The 22,581-nt window shown below is 37.2% G+C and overlaps 8 protein-coding genes across 8 annotated transcripts; 6 read left to right on the top strand and 2 right to left on the bottom strand. All coding sequences in view use genetic code 12, as the record gives it.

Moving 5' to 3' along the window:
* Positions 1 to 16: 16 nt before the first annotated feature.
* On the top strand, positions 17 to 2,311 carry LSK1 (serine/threonine protein kinase, CMGC, CDC2/CDK sub; the record flags this gene model as incomplete). Its single annotated transcript, XM_001526144.1, has 1 exon — positions 17 to 2,311. One exon carries the CDS (start codon positions 17 to 19, stop codon positions 2,309 to 2,311), a length of 2,295 nt encoding a protein of 764 aa, XP_001526194.2.
* Positions 2,312 to 4,515: 2,204 nt separating this feature from the next.
* GPA2 (Guanine nucleotide-binding protein alpha-2 subunit) lies at positions 4,516 to 6,135 on the top strand (the record flags this gene model as incomplete). The annotated part of the gene is made up of 1 exon (XM_001526143.1): positions 4,516 to 6,135. One exon carries the CDS (start codon positions 4,516 to 4,518, stop codon positions 6,133 to 6,135), a length of 1,620 nt encoding a protein of 539 aa, XP_001526193.2.
* A 523-nt stretch (positions 6,136 to 6,658) lies between these two features.
* On the bottom strand, positions 6,659 to 9,767 carry PSP2 (polymerase suppressor; the record flags this gene model as incomplete). Its single annotated transcript, XM_001526142.2, has 2 exons — positions 6,659 to 9,456; positions 9,764 to 9,767. The coding sequence occupies 2 exons, from the start codon at positions 9,765 to 9,767 to the stop codon at positions 6,659 to 6,661; spliced, it is 2,802 nt and encodes a 933-aa protein (XP_001526192.2).
* A 720-nt stretch (positions 9,768 to 10,487) lies between these two features.
* On the bottom strand, positions 10,488 to 12,059 carry APE1 (metalloaminopeptidase ape1; the record flags this gene model as incomplete). Its single annotated transcript, XM_001526141.1, has 1 exon — positions 10,488 to 12,059. One exon carries the CDS (start codon positions 12,057 to 12,059, stop codon positions 10,488 to 10,490), a length of 1,572 nt encoding a protein of 523 aa, XP_001526191.1.
* Positions 12,060 to 13,421: 1,362 nt separating this feature from the next.
* MAK10 (N-alpha-acetyltransferase, non-catalitic subunit) lies at positions 13,422 to 16,040 on the top strand (the record flags this gene model as incomplete). The annotated part of the gene is made up of 2 exons (XM_001526140.2): positions 13,422 to 13,440; positions 13,678 to 16,040. 2 exons carry the CDS (start codon positions 13,422 to 13,424, stop codon positions 16,038 to 16,040), a joined length of 2,382 nt encoding a protein of 793 aa, XP_001526190.2.
* Positions 16,041 to 16,655: 615 nt separating this feature from the next.
* On the top strand, positions 16,656 to 17,078 carry NUO17 (NADH:ubiquinone oxidoreductase, B17.2 subunit; the record flags this gene model as incomplete). Its single annotated transcript, XM_001526139.1, has 1 exon — positions 16,656 to 17,078. One exon carries the CDS (start codon positions 16,656 to 16,658, stop codon positions 17,076 to 17,078), a length of 423 nt encoding a protein of 140 aa, XP_001526189.1.
* A 1,069-nt stretch (positions 17,079 to 18,147) lies between these two features.
* Positions 18,148 to 19,284, top strand: DYS1 (Deoxyhypusine synthase; the record flags this gene model as incomplete). Its single annotated transcript, XM_001526138.1, has 1 exon — positions 18,148 to 19,284. One exon carries the CDS (start codon positions 18,148 to 18,150, stop codon positions 19,282 to 19,284), a length of 1,137 nt encoding a protein of 378 aa, XP_001526188.2.
* A 1,414-nt stretch (positions 19,285 to 20,698) lies between these two features.
* On the top strand, positions 20,699 to 22,504 carry YAP1 (DNA-binding transcription factor yap1; the record flags this gene model as incomplete). The annotated part of the gene is made up of 1 exon (XM_001526137.2): positions 20,699 to 22,504. The coding sequence occupies one exon, from the start codon at positions 20,699 to 20,701 to the stop codon at positions 22,502 to 22,504; it is 1,806 nt and encodes a 601-aa protein (XP_001526187.2).
* Positions 22,505 to 22,581: the final 77 nt, after the last annotated feature.

Genomic DNA, 22,581 nt, shown 5'->3' with positions numbered 1-22,581 from the left:
CACGGGATCTTTTACCATGTCAGATAGATCGAGACCAAAAGGGCCTAAGCTGTCCTCTACTTCATCGCGAGATTTCCAAGCGAATCACTCGTCATCATCATCATCATCATCATCCTCTTATGTTCCCACAAAGCTGGACTCTTATAACAGAGACCATGAAAGATCTAGTTATGTACCGTCAAAATCACGAGGGCAACCATCAAGAGACGAATACAGAAAGGAACCAAGTAGAGGGTCAAGTAGAGGGTCAAATAGAGAATTAAATAGAGGCACGAGCAGACCACCACCCCTGGGTCCAGCATCTAGACCACCACCATCAGGGCCACGGAGGCAACAATTGCACCAGAATTTTCCGACTTCACCACCGCCACCGCCACCACCATCATCGTCATCGTCACGTCAACAACAACAGCAACAACAACAACAACAACACTCTCAGCCATCAAGAGGTCCACCACCGCACCAACAAGACCGTGATGATTCTATGAATTCACAGTCACGTAACTCATCGCATAGTAAAAGCAACAACAGTCAAACATCTAGCTACAGCTCTGGTTCCAAACGTCCTTTACCATCGGGACCATCAAGTGCATCTAATTCCCATAAGAGACGAAACATAAATGAACCAAATCGTCCTCGTAAATCACCACAAGGGCCTAAATCCATGACATCCAAAGACAAGGATGGAGATAGAGAGGGGAGAGAAAGAGAAAGGGACGGAGACAGAGGAAAAAGAAGAGGTGGTGGTGGTGGTGGTGGTGGTGGGCCACGAGGCAAAGGAGCTGGCCTGGGAATAAGAGTGGGAGCAGCAGGAACAACGGCGGAGCGTCGAGGACGAAGAAGTAAAGAAAGCCGTGTTGGACGACGTGTACTTGAATCCGGTCCAGCAGTTGGACCAGGTTATAGAGATAATAAAAAGTATATATCTGTACCTAAAGGACCTAGACATGGAGATCATACAGACCAACATAGTTCGTTTGTTCAGTCGCCATCTATCTCCCGTACTACTTCCGCGCCAATTGCAACACGACTCTCTGTCAACCAAATTTATTGCATCAAGGCGATAAAGAAGGGATTACCACCATACGAGAGAGTCCAGCAAGTGGGAGAAGGTACGTATGGGAAAGTATACAAGGCCAAAAATTCAACAACTGGAGAGTATGTTGCATTAAAGAGATTGAGGTTAGAGCAGGAGCGAGAAGGGTTTCCCATTACAGCAATTAGAGAAATAAAGCTTTTGCAAAGTTTTGAGCATCGGAATATTGTTGGTTTATTAGAGATGATGGTTGATCATAATCAGATTTATATGATTTTTGATTACTTGGATCATGATCTAACTGGATTATTGACCCACCCAGATTTGAATTTGGAGGAGGGCTACCGCAAATTTTTATTTAAGCAGTTGATGGAGGGTTTGGACTATTTACATAAAATGAGAATTATTCATCGAGATATCAAAGGTTCGAATATTTTGCTTGACTCTGAAGGCAACTTGAAAATAGCTGATTTTGGCCTAGCACGTACAATGAAAATATTGGCTGAGGGAGAAAAGGCTGACTTTACCAATAGGGTGATTACAATATGGTATCGCCCACCAGAGTTACTTTTGGGTGCCACTGATTATGGACGCGAAGTGGATATCTGGGGTGTCGGATGTTTACTTGTTGAGCTTTATTCAAAGATGGCGGTGTTTAGAGGTATGGATGAAATCAGCCAGCTTGCCAAAATTTATAATATCATGGGCACACCAACTTATGAGCAATGGCCTCAAGTAGATCAACTACCATGGTTTGAAATGCTTAAGCCAAAGATTAATGTTGCCCCCAAATTTCAACAAAAGTATGCTGAGATAATGACGCATGACGCCTTTTTTCTTGCTGAAAAGTTGCTTAGCCTAAACCCAAAAAGCAGACCTACTGCAGAAGAGGCTTTACAAGATGCATATTTCATAAAGGATCCACAACCAGAGCCGTTGACGTTTTTGAAAGAGCTCAAGGGAGAATGGCATGAATTTGAGACTAAAAAGAGAAGAAGAGAGGAAAGGAAGAGGATAAAGGACGAGGAGGATGCCGAGTTGGCTGCCAGTAAGAAAAGATTGAATAATGGCGGTGATGAAAAAAGTAAAGATAGAGGAGGAGAAGTAGCACGAGGAGGAGGAGGAGAAGGACTAGTTGGAGTCGTAAGAGCAGGAGAAGAAGGCGCGGAAGTAGAGCATAGTAATGCTGGTAATGGTCTATCTTTGGGTGCAAATTTGTCAGAAAAGACTTCACCAGATATGTCTAGCACAGGTGTTTATTCGAGTAAAATATAGTGTTAATAAATGTCTTTCTCTTTTTTATTTTAAATTATATTTTTTTCTTTTCTTTTTTGCAGGAAGTAATTGAAAACGTATGTCATTGGAGTCTTATTCTTTGGTTTTAAATTCAAATTTTTTTTTTTAGTTTGAACTCGATCAGGTTGGGGCAACTATATTTTAATATTCTTGCTACGAAGTAGAAAATGAAAAGACTTTGGTTGCAACGAAAAGAAGGTTTTATATATAATAAACAAATCTCTTTTTTTTTTGTTTTGTTTTGTTTGCTCCTCTAAAAGAATAATATAATAGTTTACATTATACTGTTGCAAAGGGTTTAAAAGAACCTTCAGAAACCGACAAGAAGGAATTTAGTAGATTTTGGTAAGATAGGATGGAAATAGCATTCAATTGCTATCGATACTAAGGGTTTTGGGGTTTTTGGAATCTTGGCGATATGACAATAGTGAAATTTGTAAATCTTGATAATTAAAAGAGACAGATGGAAGTGGAGCAAGATGATATCTGGTAGTATTTTGTACTAGATGTGTATTTTGAAAATGGTACAGATGTGGCTACTAGGCAATAGTCGAACCGACTTTGTAGGTCATGAGCAGTTTTGTATATTTTTCCTTTATAAAAAAAATTACTTTTATCAATCTTTTGTAGAAATCTTTGTATGACCCATGATGAACGGGGACAGGATTTAAATGAACTTTGGGGTTTGTAAATTGAAAAATAACTAAGCTAATAGTCCTAGCGGTATTTTTGTTGCTTATTGGGTTTTTTTGTTTAAACTTGCCGGTATAGTAGACTCGTGAAGATAATGTATAATTGTAATGCATACAACTTTATAGGTTAACAATTACAACCACATTAGCATCCAAATACTAGTAGTAAAGATATTAGGATTTATACGATGGTAAAAAATTGAGGTTTTTTTTTTCTTTTTCTTTCTTGTGGTGATTCCAGTTGAATTTTGCAATTCGTCTAGCTTGAATTTTTGAAGATTAATAAATTGCAAAGGCAAAAAAAAAAGGAAAGATATAAGCATAGCCAATGATTGTCTTACGAATGCATTACGTAAAAAAATATAAATTGAGAAAGGGAGGGGGGGTGGTGGGGGCTAAGAGGAAGACGAGCTATAACTCAAGTGACATTGTAGAGAAGGCGCGTGATTACTTGGCAAGTACACAATTGGCTACACTTTGCTTTTGGCAAGATGGTTCGTAGGCTATCCTCTCTCAAGTTGCTTTAGTAGAGGTAAGATACAACAAAATGAATCGAAAGTAAAGGCTAATGGAAGGGGATGGGGGTACAACAAAGAGACTCAATAGCCTGACTCGTTCTTCTTTTTCTTTACTTGCATTTTGCTAGTTCTCACAATTTTGATCTGCTGGAGGAAGTTCTATCACGAAATAAAATCTCTGATACTCCAAATGCAAAGGAAAAAGTGATGGAGAAAAGCAGCAAGTTGCTCAGTGATGTACAACCAGGAAAAGAGAGAGAGGGAGGTGGAAGGAAGATAGAGAGCGGGAGAGAGAGTGACAAAGACAAGGGGGGGGGATGGGGGGAAGGGGAGGGAGGCAAGAGAGGAACGCTGGAACAAATAAAAACTGTCGGAGAGATGGGGAAAAAACGGGAGGGGGTGAATTCCAAGCGGCAAGCGGCAATAGTACTACTGGCAGCAGTGACTCTGTGTAGTATATTCCAATACCAAAAAAAAAAAAAATAAAAAAATAAAAAATTATATATGTAAAAAAAAAAATATAAATGGGAAGTAGGGCGTAAACAAACCTTCCTTTAATGCCGCACTAAATTGACAAACAATATTCCCAAACCATCCTCAAAACATCTACTTCCAACTATTGCTGATACAGTTATTGCCAGGCACAAGGAACTACTACAAACACAACTATTAATCAATAGCAGCATTACCTAAAAAGCTACACCGAATCTTCTTCATATATATATATATACATAAATACATATATATATATATATATATAATTTTCAAAGCTACTAAACATTTCAAGTGCTAAGTTCAATACATATCAGGAACACTACATCATAAATCTATTGAAATTCTTACCCAACTATCTGCAACATCCATTTCAATCCATCTACGTTTTTATCTAAACTACAACTTCCTCAATCCAATATATATATTTTTTTGCATCAACAGCACCAAAATTTAGCAATCAATATAGAAAAGGATAAAAATGGGTTTATGTTCATCTAAGGATGCCTCAGAAAAGAATACACCACATTCTCAACAAACGACCCAGCTGAAACGACAGGAGCAGAGACTGGCATTACAACAACAACAACAACAGCAAAATCAACAAACTTCTCCTCAACAATTGAGTCAACCCGAAAATCTGAATCATATAGCACCCAAACATGAGGCAATTGGGTCAGGTTCAGATGTAGATCACTCTAATGGGTCTACATTATCGACTGGTGATCCCTTATCAACTACTACAGCAAATGGTAACGATCGACATCTTCAACAGCAACAGCAACAACAACAACAACAACAGCAACAACAATATGTACAAGAACAACAAGTATCTACTCCAAAAATAAATCAATCAAAAAAGAGCAATGACGCAACTGTCACCTCTACACTCAATGGATCCAGATCATCCACCAACCAAAACCCCGTAGACATTGCCGCGAGACTGAATACTCTAAAGGAAGTTAAAATCTTACTTTTGGGCTCGGGCGAAAGTGGTAAATCAACTGTGGTTAAGCAAATGAAAATCTTGCACCAGGAGGGATTCTCTGTCGAAGAATTATACGAATATAAGCCCTTTGTATACAAAAACATCATGGATTGCATCAAAAACGTTATCAATGCAATCATTGAATTACAACCGGAATTGATTAAACCAAACGCAAAAATTGATGACGTCAACGGCGTAGCCAATGGCGAAGTGGGGAATGGTCATGCAGACGCAGCAGCTATGACCGGAGCTAGCAATGGCACAACTACTATATCCAATAAGATTAACAATAACATTGAAAATACTACGGCAGTACAACCTCACATGCACGTGCTAGATTATGATGCACTCCAGGAAGTTTTAAATTATGAAATTATTTTAGACGGAACTAACGATACTACATTCGACGCCGAAATAGCAAGCAAAATAGAAGCGATCTACAACCATCCTGAAGTCAAGGAATTCATGATACACAAACAAGGACAATTTTACCTCATTGATTCTACCGAATATTTTCTCACAAATTTGCATCGTATTGTACAACCAGACTATATACCGTCAACAACAGATATATTGCATACGCGTAAAAAGACCTCCGGTATATTTGATTTCAACTTTGATATGGGCAACGGTTTAAACATTCATTTGTTTGATGTTGGAGGACAACGGTCTGAACGTAAAAAGTGGATTCACTGTTTTGACAATGTTACATTAATCATTTTCTGTGTTGCACTAAGCGAGTACGATCAGGTTTTGCTTGAGGAAAACAACCAGAATCGCTTAGAAGAGTCTCTTGCATTGTTTGACTCTGTAGTCAACTCCAGATGGTTTGCTAGGACTAGCATAGTTCTATTTTTGAATAAAATCGATGTATTTGCAGAGAAGTTGCAATATTCACCGCTTGAAGCCCATTTCCCAGATTATACAGGAGGAAATAATATCAACAAAGCAGCAAAATACATCTTGTGGAGGTTTAACCAAGTCAATCGATCCGGATTGAATATATATCCTCACGTAACGCAGGCTACTGATACTTCCAACATCAAATTAGTCATGGCTGCTGTGAAGGAGACAATTATGGAAAATTCATTGAAAGACTCAGGAATAATTTAAGAACAATCAGTAAAACTCCGAAAAGAATTGAGAGACGATTGCATATTAAATAATCATTACACAACAATCTTCAAGACTATCAACTTCAATAAAATATCTTTGTTTTGATCTTTTTTTCATCATTCTTTTCCTTATTTTTTTTTTTTGGTTTTTTTAATAAATTTAAATTTTTGATTCTTGTTGTTTGATGTTAAACAATCTTTTCCTTAATTCTTGATTCTTTCCTTCTTTTTCATTTAGTCTTTGTTGATTTATTGCTTGTAAAGACAAATAACTGTTAATTGTCAATAAACAGAACATTTTTGTAACTACATAAACAGATTATAGATTAACTTGATTTAAAAAAAGGCTCAAAAAAAAAAAAACTTTTCAAATAAATTATTCACTTATAGACCATATTAAAAGATTATACTTAAAAACAGATTATACTTAAAAACTTTCATCAAAAATTTCTCAAGTATATTCAAGTATCTGAAACGATCAACAATTATTATAATTTGTAATGCATCCCGTGTTAGCGCCATCATCTTGAGCCAGCATCGGTACTGAGTTCAGTTACTGGTCCTTCACTACCCATGCCTCCATGGCCTCTACCACGCCCTCTCGCACCTGTCCTTCCCCTTCCCCTTCCCCTTCCTCCTCTCCATCCTCTCCCTCCTCTGCCACTTCCTCTTCCTCTGCTCCAAGTTTCTTCGTTACTTCTTTCAACCTCTCTGCTTTCTTCACCGCTAATAGTGCTTGCACCTTGATCATCACTACCACGTCTTACAAAACCACCGCGTCCTGTTGTATTACTATGGATGTTGTCATCAAATACAATGCCGCTACCACGTCCACGCCCACGTCCAGGTCCACGACTTCGACCAGACCCTCTGCCTCGCCCTCTATAGGGAGATCGCGGGACACCATTTGCATACTCGAGGTGCTCTTTTTCCTCTGAATCTGCATTCGTTTTTGGAAAATTTCCATCAACTTCACCTGCTTTATGTTCTTGCTCGCCATTAGTGTTAATGGTTCTATCGACGGTTGATACTTCAGTGTGAGTGGGACTAGATTTTGGATTAGCTGCAAGATTGTCTACATTAGAAAGGGTTACTTCAGCAGAAACTGCTCTTGTGTTAGGAACTGTATCTCCCAGTGTTGAGAAGGACGTCGAAGAAATTGCAGGAGTGGCTGAGGCCAGTTGAGTTTGTCTTTGGCTTTGATCCAGTTGCTGCTGGTAGGAACGAAATTTTCTAGGTATGTGCTCTTCGTTGCTTACGGAACCGGTGTCGACATCCTGCATGGGTAAATTAAAATCATCTTCAAAAGGCTGTTGCAGAGCATGTCCTGCAATTGTAGGTTGTTGCTTCTCAAATGACGATGAACCTTTTGTATCATATGATGAGTTATTTGATTGTAAGTTTGACTCCTTCGTAGTGTGAAATGGTGTAGATGCGTTTTTTCTTTGCGTGGATTTTTGTACCAAAAAATCTAAATTCTTAAAATTTGGTCTATCATCATCGCCACGTTTAGATTTTGATGCTCTCAATGGTTTTCTTGAATGATATACTTGGCCCTTATCACTAGCGGGTTCAGCAAGTGATAAAGTCTGTGTTCTCTCTAATTCTTTCGACTGTTCCTCTTGTTCCTGTTTTTCTTGACCTTGAGTGCCCGATTGCCTCAACCTCCAGCTTGGTCCTTCTTGCTTTTGCGGCTTGCTAAAGTCTTCCTGCTTTCGCAATGTTGACAGTCTCGCATCACCTATTTCCGCTAGAGAACTACTATTGTCATTTCCACCATCTACGTTCGTGAATGATTGTTTCTCTTTCTGCAGCGACACCGATTCTTTTCCTGCCTCCGCTATTTTTTGTGTCGTGATGTTTCCTTCTTGAGAATTAATTTCAAGTTTTTGAGGTTGTGGGGACAAGACCGATTTCTTCTTTAAAATTACCGGCTTGGCCGTCGCAGGTTTTGGAGTGATATTATTTGGAGTACTTTTGCCCGAAGACTTCGTAACAAGATCTGATTGTTCGCTAAGTAATTGCGCTAATGACTTGCCCGTACCATTGGCTATGAATTCGTTTCTTGGTGAGGGTGCTGCTGTATATTTCGCAGTAGTTTCAGACTGCTTTTCACCACCATTGTTTGACTGCGCAGTTTGTGAATGATTTTGGTGTTGATTAGTTGCTGGCGCTGATTCTTGCGACTGTCTTCTTAATATTGAAACAGAGTGTCTGCGTTCATTTGACATTCTTCTGTTGAAACTCTCCCTTCTTGGATGTAAAGCGCTCTCGTGAAATTGTTTAATGGTGCTCTCGACGTCAATATCGGAATCATCACCCAATGTTTGAACAGTGGTTTTATTTAAATTAATTAGTTTTTTTTCAATCTCAATTTGTTTTGTTACTGTATCCACAGGTTTTGCTGCACCAAATGGATTGGGTTTTGATTTGTGAGCTTCAGTAGACGTGTGAGAGTTTAGTTGCGTTTTGTCGTGCAATTGGCTTAAAGTAGGTTGTGCAAGCCCGGGTTTGTGGGCTGGAAATTGAGTGTCAAAAGACTGGTTTTGCAGATGGTGGGAACTATTGTAAGTTCTTTCCGGAGAACGTGGCCCACCAATGTCTCGTAGTGGATATTGGTGTTGATTATAATGAGCTGGTGGTTGATTATGAGATGACGGGTATTGGTGTTGGTGTTGGTGTTGGTGTTGGTGTTGGTGTTGGTGTTGGTGTTGTTGATATCCGTGGCCATGAACCGCGGAAAACCCAGCTCTCGGTCCTCTTTTGTCAAGCTCATCCAATAAAGCCATATGTCTTGGTTGCCTCAGTTGCTGCTTCTGCAATAAAAATTCCTGTTGAATACGATGAATCTCATCGGCATGTTCCTGGTTAAATTGAATGCAATGACGAAAGTCATTGAAATCCGCAACTTCAACAATGACTCTTCTTGTTCCTTTGTAATACAAATCGTGCCATTTCAATGCTTTTTGTGCATCCTGTGCGGACTCGAGCTCGACAAATGCCACTTGTTTGATAATATGTGTTTCCAAAATGTTGGATGAAGGGTCTGTTAATATCTTGAATTTAACAAACGGCGTAAACCGGCTCTGAAATAAGTCCTGTACAAATGCATCGTTTGCTGTGACCGGAAGGTTGAGTAACTTCACTATATATGGAGGACCAATACCGCCTTGAAAAGCCCCTCCTCCAAGTCCTACATTTCCAGCCCCACCTAGTCCGGGGCTTCGAGAATACCCGTCATTATAACCGTACGGTTTTTCAATAGGAACTGAAATCGATGCCATATCGACTTCAGTATCTGCCCAGGATCCACCAAATGCTAAAACGAAAGAAAAAAATAGGATTGTTAGTACTCTGCATTATTTGATGAGGATTGTACTCGATCATATACATACATTCGTCCTGGAAGAATTCTTGCAAACTCATCTTCTTTGGGGGTGCTATCTTTGTAGTTAGTAACAATGTGCTTTCATTTCACGTCTCATTCGGGGTGGATCACACTACCAAAGGAGCTAAAACTTAAAGAAAAAAAACAAAAGATAATAGATAAATCAACAAATCAATAAATCTATAAATTGACTTATTGGCAATGAAGACAATTAGAGCAATGGAATGATTTGACATACCCATCTTGAGATTATTTCTTGACTGGTAATTGTAATTGTTCCTCTTATATTTTGTTGAGTATTCTTTTTTAAATATTAATTGCTACTGGCAACGCTATTGTAGCGTGTTCGATTTGGAAAATGTCGTGATGATGACTTATGAATACAAATTACAAAAGATGTTGGTCGTGAGTTTCCAAACTGATTTTTTTTGTCTTTCTGTCTTTCTGGTTTTTTTTTTATATTTTTATTTTTTATTTTTCTAATTTTATTTTTCTTACTTTTTGTATTTGTTCTCCTCTCTCTTTTTTAAAATAAAAACATACATCATCATCATCATCATCATCATCATTATTATTATTATTATTATTGTTATTTTTCCTCTTCATTCTATTGTTTCTGCCGCAAGTTCACTACTATGACGTGCATACTTTGCCAGTTTTCCAAAATGAAAAGGAGTATGACAATGGGTAAGAGGTGAAAATGAAACGAAGATCAAACATGAACTACACGAAAAATAAAACTCGATTGAAATTACTTCCGCCTGATTATTGATACTATGTTGTAATCTATAGCTTTCATTTTAGAATTAATAATTGTCTTTATTAAAAACATTACATGTTTAACTTTTATTCATATGCTACTTAATTCACTCTATGTTTTTATTTCTTTTGATCATCTTCCTTTTTTTTTTTTGTTTTTTTTTTTTTCAATTGTTAGATTTGGTTTTATGCTAAACATTTTTCTACAAATCCACATAATTATCGTATGTCTTTCTCCAGTTGTTGAAAAATCCGGTGAAGAACTTGATTCCCAACCCAATATCTTTCGATCCAAGAGTAGCTCTGATTGAATGCATTGACAACTGTGGAATTCCAACGTCAATCGTTCTTGCGCCAGTTTGGGTTGAGATAGATGGCCCAATAGTGCCACCAGATCTACTGTCATTTCTAATCTGGAAGTACTGGACTTTGTCATCGTTCTGCTTAGCTAAATCCTCCAACAAAGACAAACCGATAGAGTCAGTTGCCATATGGCCATTAGGATCCAAAGAAATAGTAATACCGGTATTTGGAACGGGTTTGTGGTGTTCCAAATAAACTTCGTTGAAATTTGGATTAAACAAATGGTTGACATCAGCTGATAAGATAATAGAGTTTGCATATGTGACTCTTAAAGCATCTTGTATACCAGATTGATTTGGATTGAAATACTCTGATGCCAACACTCTTTCGACAACAAGCTCCAAGATCCCGCCCTTAGCGCCAGCTCTTGTCAAGCTTCCCACTTCTTCGTTGTCATATAAGCCAACAACAGTCAAGGAATCGCTTTTGAGCAAATTTTCGTTGCTTGCATCAATAATGGCATTCAAAGCGGCGTAGGAACAAACCCTATCATCGACTCTAGGAGCAAAAACAAACTCCTTGTCAAGCCCACCAAAAGTCCCCTTTTGGACATCATACAATTGCAAGTCCCACTGAGAAATGGATTCTACTTTGACATTTGCTAGCTTTGCAATGTAGCGTAATAGTTTCAAAGAATGCTTACCGAATAATGGAGCATTTTTCTCAGCCTCTGTTGGTTCATCTTCTTTTTGTGTTTTACTTGAAAATCCAACCACAGGAACTGCTTTGGTCTCTTTGTTCAAGTCATTTGCTGGTAAGCCAAAGTGAGGTGCTAAGCTTGGGATGTGAGCAATAGGACTGGGTGACGAGTCAACTAACTTTTGAGTGATTTTACCTTTGGAGTCTTTCACCAATAACCTGCCACCAATTCCTAAATCTCTATCCCACCAGATGTTTCCCAAAGTACCTGCATATGGTGCTACCCCGAGCAATTCATATCCGTCAACTTTCTCCTTGGTGGAATTTGGTTTCAAAACAGTGGTGAGCGCATCGATATGAGAACCAATGGCTCCGACACCCTTTTCTGGCGACCAGTCCTTACCAACTACAAAAGCTGCAAGCGATGAGCCATTTCTTGTGGTGTAGTACTTTCCGGGTTTGATATCCAACCATGAATCCTTTTCGGACTTGTACTTGAAGCCGTTATTTTCTAATTGCGAGGCAAAATGGTTGACAACGTGGTAAATTGTTGGATTTTTATACGTGAATTCTATGTAATCCTTGGCAATTGCTTCGTAGTACTCTGAAGTATACTTTGATTGGGAATTGACAGATGCTAAATCACAGGAGATATTATTTGGGGAATCTTTGGCAGCCAAACTGAGTTCTTTTTGACGTGCTTGTTGTTCCTGAAGCTTGCTCAATGAATCTGAGATTCCCTTTAAAATATCGTCAATATTAACGGTTGACATTTACGATCTTGTTTAATTTTTTTCTCTTTTCAATTGGTTTTTTTTTTTAGGCGTATGCACTAGTTATGTTTCCTATTTGTAGTAAATACTAGGACTGTTGGCAAAATAATTGAAAATGAAAAGTTAGAGGTATTTAAATAGTACACTGATTATCGAACGGCACGAAATATCCCCAATAAAAAGCGTCAACTTTGACATACACACACACATATACACACCCACACACAAAAATAGGCAAATTTAATCAAGGGAATATTACTATTTTTTTTTTTTTGAATAAAAAAAACAAAAAAAGGAAAAGAAAAAGAAAAAAAAAGTGTGGAGGAGCCTCACACAAAGAAGACAAGTTGTGGGTCACGATAAAGATAGCAGGAGTCAATTTGCATGGCCAACACGAGGCTATTATGGCACAAGAATTCTTGCCAAACTCTACGCAAAAGTACCAGCCCTTGAAACTGTTACCATCTTCACCCTCATGATTACAACCATTACCACTACCACCCTGAATACAACAAAAAAGTGTTGAAAAAAAAATAAACGCAGCAGAATGAATAATTAAACCTTGATAAGCTTTCGAGTATATTTCCTATTTTGGAATCATAATTCCGCACTTTGAAACCGACATTAATCTTGATGAAGCCAGCCATGGAGGTTATTAGCATCTGTTTTCTCCAATTGGTATAATCTTACCTTTAAAATTATTTACTTTCTCTCGATAGCTTTCTCTTTTTTTATTTCTTTTTGGTTTTTGGTTTTTGGTTTTACAATATAGATTGCTTAAAACTCATATATTCTGTCCCAAGTGTATTTGATTTTGTAAATCAATGAGGACTCACAGATAAATCGATTTCTCATAGAATACAACCACGTAAAAGGAACAAATGAGAAAAGGTACAACTACTCGAATTATGTCACAAATATTTCCTACCAAAGATTCTTACTCAAAGGCCAAAGAAATCATCAATTGATGATAAATAAACTACATAATGAAAACAAATAAGCCAACCCTGCAATTTGCAAAATTATTAGCTACATTATTGTGGCTTTCAAAACAAATATGCTTTGCTCAATAAACTTTTTCTAGGATGGATACAATTCGAAGGAAACTATATTTGATTCAAGGACATCAGTTGTATACGAAGAAAAATAAAAGAGATACTGATTGCAGGTGTGTTTTTGATAAGTGTTTGCACGCGATCCTTTTTCTTTTTTCTTTTTTTCTTTTTTCTGTCTTTAATTCTATGTTGTATTTTATTTGAATTTTTTTTTCTTCCTTTTTTTTTTCAATTGCGTTTATAAAAGATTTGAAAGATCCCATAAGAAACACCATTAATGAACTAAAGACTTTATTGCTGTAAATACATGTCATATCCTCACATAAGTACGTACTTTCATCGCGAAACCTTTGCCATTTTTTCCATTATTTTCTAATTACAGAATCAAAATAAAAGACAACTAGCGGTGTAAATGAATTGAATTAGAGAAAAAAAATAAAAATAAAAAGAAAAAGAAACAAAAACAGGATTTAGAAAAGGCCAATTAGAAAGGGCGAATAAGTGTAGCGAAAGGACTAAGGACTATTCCTCTTTATTTAACAAATATACTAACCAGATAATAGATAGTTTAAGTCTCAATGATCGGGACACAGAATTAGTTGACATAACAGATGATGTATATGCTTCGCTAGCGCAAATCAAAAATAACAAAGTGATAAAGTCTCCATTATTTGAACTTCTCGAAGGTACTCGTGCATTGGAGGTTTTAAACACTAAGCTAGATACAGGAATTATTTACCTCAACACATACGATATCAAATTTGATTGCGCTGCACCTCAAGAAGTAGACTCGATAATCAATGTACAAACGCATTTGTTGTGTCAATTGGTAAATTGGTTAGAAAATAATAGTCTTCCCGTATCCGTATTGAGTTGCCGTTATGTGCAAACATTGTTGGTGAACCACTCTCAATCTCGATTCCATAATTTGAAAACTGGCTGTGCATTCCGAGACTCACGAATCGGGGAGCAAGTTTATCAAAAGAACTTCAAGTACTGGGCTGTTCACAAGATTCTCAAGACATTTGTTAGAGCATTGTGTAAGTTCATTGGCTTTATGCTCGATATCTCACGCAAATTCCTCTACGATGAAGAAGATATCATGACAAGGGCAATGGATTTGGACTTTTTACTGGATGTGAGCCCTTTGCTGATTATCGAGGAGATCGATACCACGATTGAATGGATCTTGGGTAACGATATTGTAGAGAATGGGGGCATTTTAATCAGTCAGTTGAAGATAGTGCAGAGCTTAAATCGATTTGAAGAGTGTGTTTTATCTCTGCTGGTACCATTTATGGATAAGGATGCATCATTGAAAGGGAACGAGGAATTGTGTCGCCTGTTTAGTTTTTGCAAAGATGTGGAGATGCACCTTGAAAGAGTGCGTGCTTTTCAATATGATGAGGAAACAATACCAAAAGGCGCATTTTCACGTTTTATACAAGCCGATCTTGATAATCCTAATATACCAGTTGACGTTGCAAAAATAAATATTTCTCATTCACTTGACCATATCAGTGAAATTTTTAGAGCAAGTTTTCAACTTGTAACTCAGGTCAGTGAGATCAAGTCCATTAGCCAGCTACAGGACTATTTGCATTACAATATTCGATACCCTAGCACCGACTTTTCTGTTTTCACTAGAGCATTGTTTCAGCAATACTTTATCCGCGATGACAAATCTATATTTGGTTCGTCCTCAACAGATTTGACTAAACTCACTACCGATATTGTTGAAAATGTGATTGGCGATAATACTATAATGTTACACAACCTCAATACTCGTGTAGCGCAATTGAAAGACTCGATGAAAAGAGAGATTCTAGAGAGGCATCTGCAGGTGATGCAGGATCTTGAAGGTGCCATTTACCATAATCTTTGCATATATGGCGCCAATCCTGGCCGGTCGCAACAATTAGTATCAAAGGGATTAGTGATATGGGATACTTTACAAGTATCTTGGCAAACTTTCGAGCGACAATTATATGACAGCTTTCAGATCTATGATCCATTGGAAGCTGGAATCCCATCACTTAGTGTTACCATGTTTATATATTTCCAAAAAGTACAAATGATGCTTGACCTTTTGTTGAATGGTATTGACCTAGAGCTTTACAAACCTTTTGAGATATATATGGTTTATCTTTATGCAGATACGTTATTGAACCATTTGATCAACCATATCAAGACTCCATTGAGGAAAATTGTATTGGCCAAGATTGATGAGATTGAAATTAATATGCCCAAGAAGATTAAAAAATTGAAAAATGGTCCTAAAAAGGATGCTTTGAAAACGCAACACAACTATGGTGTTGATGTCACCATTCCTCGCTTGCTTCACACTATCAAATACCAAGATTACATGGTTGACCATTATACGTGCATGGATAAGCTAGTCACATGCTATAGTAAATTTTGCGCAGTGCTTGCTAAGTTGCGACTCATTGATTTCTCTAGGGGACCTACTAAAAATATGAGCTCCATGGAACATCTTTATTATCTACGTATGAAACCATGGTCGTCGATAGGCGTTCCAGAATTTCCCAGTTATGCACAATATCAACACGAGCTTATTGCAACTAGACCTGATGCAAATAACCGAGTGAACTTGACCCAATGCTTGAAACTTTTAACGGAAATCAAACTGGCTTTACATGAGGTGGAAAAGGGGGTCAAGAGTATATTGAATTACGTGAGTCGAAATGGTGATGTGGATTTTATTAAGCAAAGTAAAATAAAGGAATGGTATGAGAGACTCGCGGAGGCAGGAAATGAAATGAGCCTGGAGGTTAGCTCTCTAGGCAAGATAATATCTGAGCACAATGATGATTTGTTGGAAATTCCCAAGCAGTATAGATTGGTGGTTGAAAGGGGCAAGCACGCATATTTTTTGTCCATGAAAACTGTCACCAAGAATGAGTAGCTAGTTTTTTTTTTTCTAGAGAGCAAGAGAAAATACAAAAGATTACATTGAAATGTCTATAACTTTATGGAGAAATGAGCTTTGTCTTTTCTTTCTTTTTTGACTTTGTTCCTTCTAACATTTGCTTCTTCAACCTCTACTCCCAATTTGTTTATACAGTTGTCGATAATAATAATAATAATAATAATAATAATAATAATAATAAAATGTTTCCTCTTTGGTTGGGGTTTGACTAATATGTGTGCGGCGGTTTCCAGTTTTGTAATGTGCGCAACCAATCAGACATAATTGAAAATATCTTATGAATTCTTTTTTCTTTCTCCCCCCCCCCCCCCCCTTCTCTCTCCCATACAAACGCACACCCAAACATATATATGTGTGTATACACATGCACACATGCACACACACACACTCTCTCTCTCTCTCTCTCTCTCATTCTCTCTCTCATTCTCATTCTCGCTTTTCATTTCATTTCTTTACACCAAGTGAATGAAACGCAACTGTGATTACCCATTCATTTCTCGATACTAATTTTCTTTTACTTCAACCGCTTAGTACATACCACCACCCCCCCCATCCATCATCCCCGAAGCGATACAACAATAGCAGATTAAAATGTCAACATCAATAGGTAGATTTGTCAAGAATGCTTATAAATCGGGCATCAAGCGTGCTGCATGGCAATTGCAATTTCATAATGATTTGAAATCCGGTTGGCTTGTTGGTGAGGATGATTTTGGTAACAAATTCTACGAGACAGATGCACCAGAAGAAATACACATGAGAACTCGTTGGGTCGAATATAATAGTTGGCACCCAGATATGTCACAAGTTGAGCCAGGTTGGCATTACTGGTTGGGTTACGGTACAAATACACCTCCAAATGCGTTACCCGAAGATCAAAAAGTGCATAGAGCATACCCATTGCCAGCTAAACACAAACCTAACTATACAAACACGGCAGGTGCATACGTTACTTATAACACTGCTAAACCAAAATGTCAGAGTTGGACTCCTGAAGTGAGTGAGAGGGTATAGATAATTATTTGAGTAATATCAATGTTGAATGTGAATTAGAACATGCATCAGAAAATGTACTGGAAAATGCACTGGAAAATGTACTGGAAAATGAATTTGATTGAGTTTTCTGCTAACTGCTTTCCGTATTCTGTATTTTATTTTTTGTTCTCTATTTTTCTTGTTCGTTTTTATTCTACTTCTACTGAAATTTTCACAGTTTGTGATTCCTAAAAGAAAAATTGAAGAAAATGTTTGTAAATTTAAACATTGCTCTTGAGTCATTTATTGATTTAATGTTTGTTTTTGTTGACTTGGATTTGTAAGAGAAGTTGACATATCATTTTTTTTTTCTTGGTTAAACTGAAAAGTATTAAATTTTTAGGAAAACGAAGGGAAATAATGAACAGAAAAGGAATAATAACTAAAAGATTTGCAACTTGCTATGGTTGGTAAAAAAGATATACTATAGTTCGCTTAAAAATTTTGGATCAAAATACTAAAGTCGTTGGTGCATTCCACTTATCGAGTCAGTTTCATTTCCAGAATCTTACACTGCTAGAAAGGGCAAAAAATTAAAAAAAAAAAAAAAAGAACTGTTGAGAAGGCATGGTAAGTGGATTCTAATTTACATTATACTACATTACATTACATCATGAGATATTGAAAATTTGAAGTTAGATATTGGGTATCCATTTTCAACTCAGTTGCCATGTATATTTGTTTGTCTTTATTGTTTGTTTCTTTGTTGTTGTTGTTTTTTCTTAATTTATTATTATTATTATTATCTTTATCTTTATCTTTATGACTTTTAATTAGGACATCCTCTGAAGAATCCAAAATTCCTCTTTACAAATCCTTGGAACTTAAACCACGAGATTTAGTCAGTGAAACCACTTTTCTTTTCTTTTCTTCTTTTAGTTTTTTTTTTTCAAAGAAAAAAAAAATATTAAAATAATTTAAAAAAAATATATAAAGTGAGAAGCAAGATGGAATAACATCCGAAACAAAAGAAAACAAGAGGCATAAATACGTTTTTTTTCCCTATAGTTTTTTCCATTTACCCTGCTAGTGCCATACTATATAATCAATGAGTGATTCCGGTAAACTTCCAAACTTGGCTTCCGATGCCGTGTTGAAACAATCAGTGCCTGTGCCAGATGATTTTGTTGAAGTTTCTGGTATTGACTACCTGAAGGACTCTGCATATAACATGACTGCAAAAGACTTGATCTCATCGATGAGTCGAATGGGTTTCCAAGCCAGCTCTCTTGCGCAAGCATGTAATATAATAGATGAGATGAGGAGTTGGAGAGGTAAGCACAAGAGTGAATTACCAGAACATGAACAAGTTGGAGAATTTGACGATGAAGGAAGACAAAAGACTACGGTGTTTTTAGGGTATACTTCAAACTTGATTTCTAGTGGATTAAGAGATACTTTAAGATTTCTTGTGCAGCATAAGATGGTGAGTGGTATTGTGGCTACTGCAGGTGCAGTTGAAGAAGATTTAATCAAGTGCTTGGCCCCTACGTATATGGGCGATTTCACATTACCAGGGAAGGGATTGAGAGATCAGGGAATGAATAGGATTGGGAACTTGTTGGTGCCTAATGACAACTATTGTAAGTTTGAAGAGTGGATTGTACCTATATTTGATAGATTACTTGAGGAGCAGCAAGAGGCAGTAAAGAAGGAAGGTGATGGTGTCCTTGATGCTGGTTCTAGTGCTATTCTCACGCCGTCCAAGATTATTGATCGTTTGGGTAAGGAGATTAATGATGAGACTTCGGTGCTTTATTGGGCACACAAGAACCAAATTCCTATTTTTTCACCTGGTTTAACCGATGGGTCCATAGGTGATATGTTATTTTTCCATACATTTAAAGCTTCGCCCCATCAGTTGAGGTTGGACATTGTTGCAGATATTAGAAAGATCAACTCAATGGCGATGTCGGCATCAAGAGCAGGGATGATCATATTGGGAGGTGGTTTGATAAAACACCACATTTGTAACGCATGTTTAATGAGGAACGGTGCCGATTACGCGGTGTATATTAATACGGGCCAGGAATTTGACGGATCCGATGCGGGTGCCAGACCCGATGAAGCAATAAGTTGGGGTAAGATCAAGGCTGATGCTAGATCAGTCAAGGTTTATGCAGATGTCACCTTGGTATTTCCATTGATTGTTGCTGCCACTTTTGCTAGCGAAAAAGGAAAGTAGACTATCGTTACATGTATATACTTAGAAAGATAGATCAAGTAAAAAAAAAAAAAAAAAATGAAAAATAAAAGAAATAAAAAATGAAAAATGAAAAATCTTTTTTTATTTTTATTTTTTCTTTTGTTAAGATTCTTAGGGGGAGGGGGATTGACAAGGAACAAGGTAGTAAGTAGTAACTCTTTGAGTAGTCTCTGAGTCACCAGTCAATGCTTAATGTCTTTGTTCCAGTATTTGAGGTAGGTTATCGATGGCTATAAAAGCTTTTGTAGTACACACAAGTAAAGGCACATAAGTTGATATATCACGTGATTCAAAGGTATTTTTTGCAAAAAGAAAAAAGAAAAAAAAAGCAAGAAAAAAAAAAAAACGGGGTAGTTGCTTACTAATCCTTTCTGCCGCTTTTTTTTTTCTTTTCAGTATGTGTTAGATAAAGAGAGTTATGACTGCAAACATACTTTGATACTTATGTACATTGTAAATAGATGAACCTACAACAATTGAAATTGGCACAATAAACTTATATCGGATACATGGGAAATGGCAAGAGAGTGGAGGCAAAGACAGAATGGAACACAGCAGAGTGTCACATACACACATACACACATCTATATATATATACTTTTAGCAGCTCAAGAGGAATAGTAAAGATGCAAAGGATTAAATTAAAAAATAAAAAATAAAAATTCTAAATAGAAATAATAGAAGGATCTATATGAAGGCAATGGAAAGAAATTTTTTTTATTTTATTTTATTTTTTTTAAAAAAAAAAAAAGATTTATAAAGTGGGAAAAATACATTTAGTGTAATTGTGTGTATCATATATATAGCGAGAGCCAACCCTCACCAAATTTCTATAGAGCTTGACACAGACAAACATAGTCCTCGCCCCTTCCCCCTTTGTTTTTTAAGTACCCAATTTCTTTTATACCATATCCATCACTAAATAATCAACTCCTTTGCTTCTTCAACTCCCAAGACAGACTCATCTAATACAAGCAAATATAAAAACAAAGACAAGTCAAAGAACAAAACGTATTTTTTTTTTGCTTCTTTGCTAATTATTCAAACTAGCACACACACACACACACACACACTAAGATATTACCCTTATAAATTCACTCAACTGAACAGCACCTCTTGAGTGTGAAGTAGATTAGTCAGCACTCGTCAAATAAAAGAATCACTTCCTTTCACCAACCACCACAACTTTCTTTTCCTAACCAAAAAAAAGGAACAGGAAAAGAAAAGAAAAGAAAAAACACCATCGTGTTTTTTTACATTTAACGTACATATTTACACATCAACAAAACCATTTTTACCATCAGCAGCACGAACTGAACAAGGAAGAAATCAACAAATAAAAAAAAAAACAAATAAATAAATAAAGAACTAAAAAAAAGAAGGTAAAAGGACAATGACTGACGTTAAACGGAACTACTCAGATATTGTATCACCACCAGTGGACAATGCCGACCTGGACTCAGGTAACGACCTTAAGAAATTGCACACCAAACCTGGAAGGAAGCAAATTGAGACAGAACCCAAATCAAAGAGAACAGCTCAAAACAGAGCTGCACAAAGAGCTTATCGTGAGAGAAAGGAACGCAAGATGCAAGAATTGGAGGAAAAGGTTAAGATGTTGGAGGATGAAAATGTCAGAGCCACCACTGAAACTGATTTCTTGCAAGCTCAAGTCAATATACTAAAGAATGAATTGGCAAAATACAGAGGAACCACTGATTTCCTGGATTTAAATCTACCCACAACTGTCGGACACTTGAGTCATCCACATACTAACAAAGAGTACTCTGCAGCAGCAGCTGCTGCAAGTCAGCAGCAGCAACAACAAGCTAAAGATCAGAATGTGGGTAGTGGGAGAGCAAATAGTGCCAGCTCAAGAAGCTCAGGCTTGGATAGAGCATCTTCCAATTCGTCCATCTCAACACTGTCACCAAATTTCTCTTTTGGGTTGCCTTGGTCTAAGGAAAATCTAAAATATTTAAAGCAACAACAAGAAAAACTGCTGCAGGTCCATCAAACACATCAAAAGCAACAGAAACAACCTCGTGCAGATGCTACAAAACCAGCAAGCGACTCTTCATATAACACTTGCCCCGATCTCGTATCTGGCTCGTCGACCTCTACCACTCCGTTGGACGACAATATCTTGGTGTCGCCGGACTCCAATTCTTCATCCATAGGCTCAAATAGACCAAACATCAACTTTGCCGAAAAGTTTGAAGAAGAGATAGACCCATTTTGTAGCAAATTGAACGAAGCATGCGGAACACGCGCAAATCCTATTCCTAAACAACAACAACAACAACAACAACAACAACAACAATATCAAAAACAACAACATCTGCACCCTTCCACAAGCTCTATTCCCGGACAATCTGTTAATTCTACAATGCATTCGCAGTATAATTCGCCGTTGTCGTATTTGTTACCCTCATCCACTACTAATAGTGCTCACAATGTCAATACACCACACAATACCACCTCAATCGCACCCGATCAGTCCAAGAACAACTACATGAATGATGCTTTTTTCAACAATTTATCAGGATTGGATGACCCTGAATTCAATTTCAACATTCTAGATAATAAATACTCAACCGATGATCCATTAAGTTTCCTCAATGATATGAATGGCACACCTCACACCTCAAATGATGGCAACTATAACAACAGCATTGTCAACAACAACAACAATATACCAAGCTTTGATGCTGCGTTGGCCTTTGATGATTCATTTAAGCCACATCAAACAGCCACATCAGAGAGAGAAATAGACCCCATGTCTTTTCTCACTACCGAAGAGTCGATGTATGATTTCACCAACAAGGTTGGAGGACAAAATGACATCAATACAAACTTTAACTTTAACGATTTCATTAAGGACTCTATTCCTGAACGTAAAGACTCCACGCCACGCACTGGTCCAGGTGTAGAGTCTTATAATGGTAATAGTGTTGGTAATAGTAACATCAATAATGACGATGATGAAGATGACGAGGAAAACGATATTGTGCCAGCACCACAACAAACAATGAAATGTAGTGAGATATGGGACAGAATTACTTCGCATCCACGATACACAGAGTTGGACATCGATGGTTTGTGCAGTGAATTGAAAAGCAAAGCCAAGTGTTCGGAAAAAGGTGTGGTTATCAATACTACCGATGTCAATGAACTTTTAGGAAAGAGCGCTAAATAAAAGATTCAAAGAGTGCTATATGTGACGTTGTATATCTGTTTTTATAGTGTTGATTGGTATATTTCGATTATTATTCT

Source organism: Lodderomyces elongisporus, chromosome 4 (assembly GCF_030384665.1).
Source record: "Lodderomyces elongisporus chromosome 4, complete sequence".
Classification (NCBI taxonomy): domain Eukaryota; kingdom Fungi; phylum Ascomycota; class Pichiomycetes; order Serinales; family Debaryomycetaceae; genus Lodderomyces; species Lodderomyces elongisporus.
This window is presented reverse-complemented; position numbering and strand designations above follow the sequence as displayed.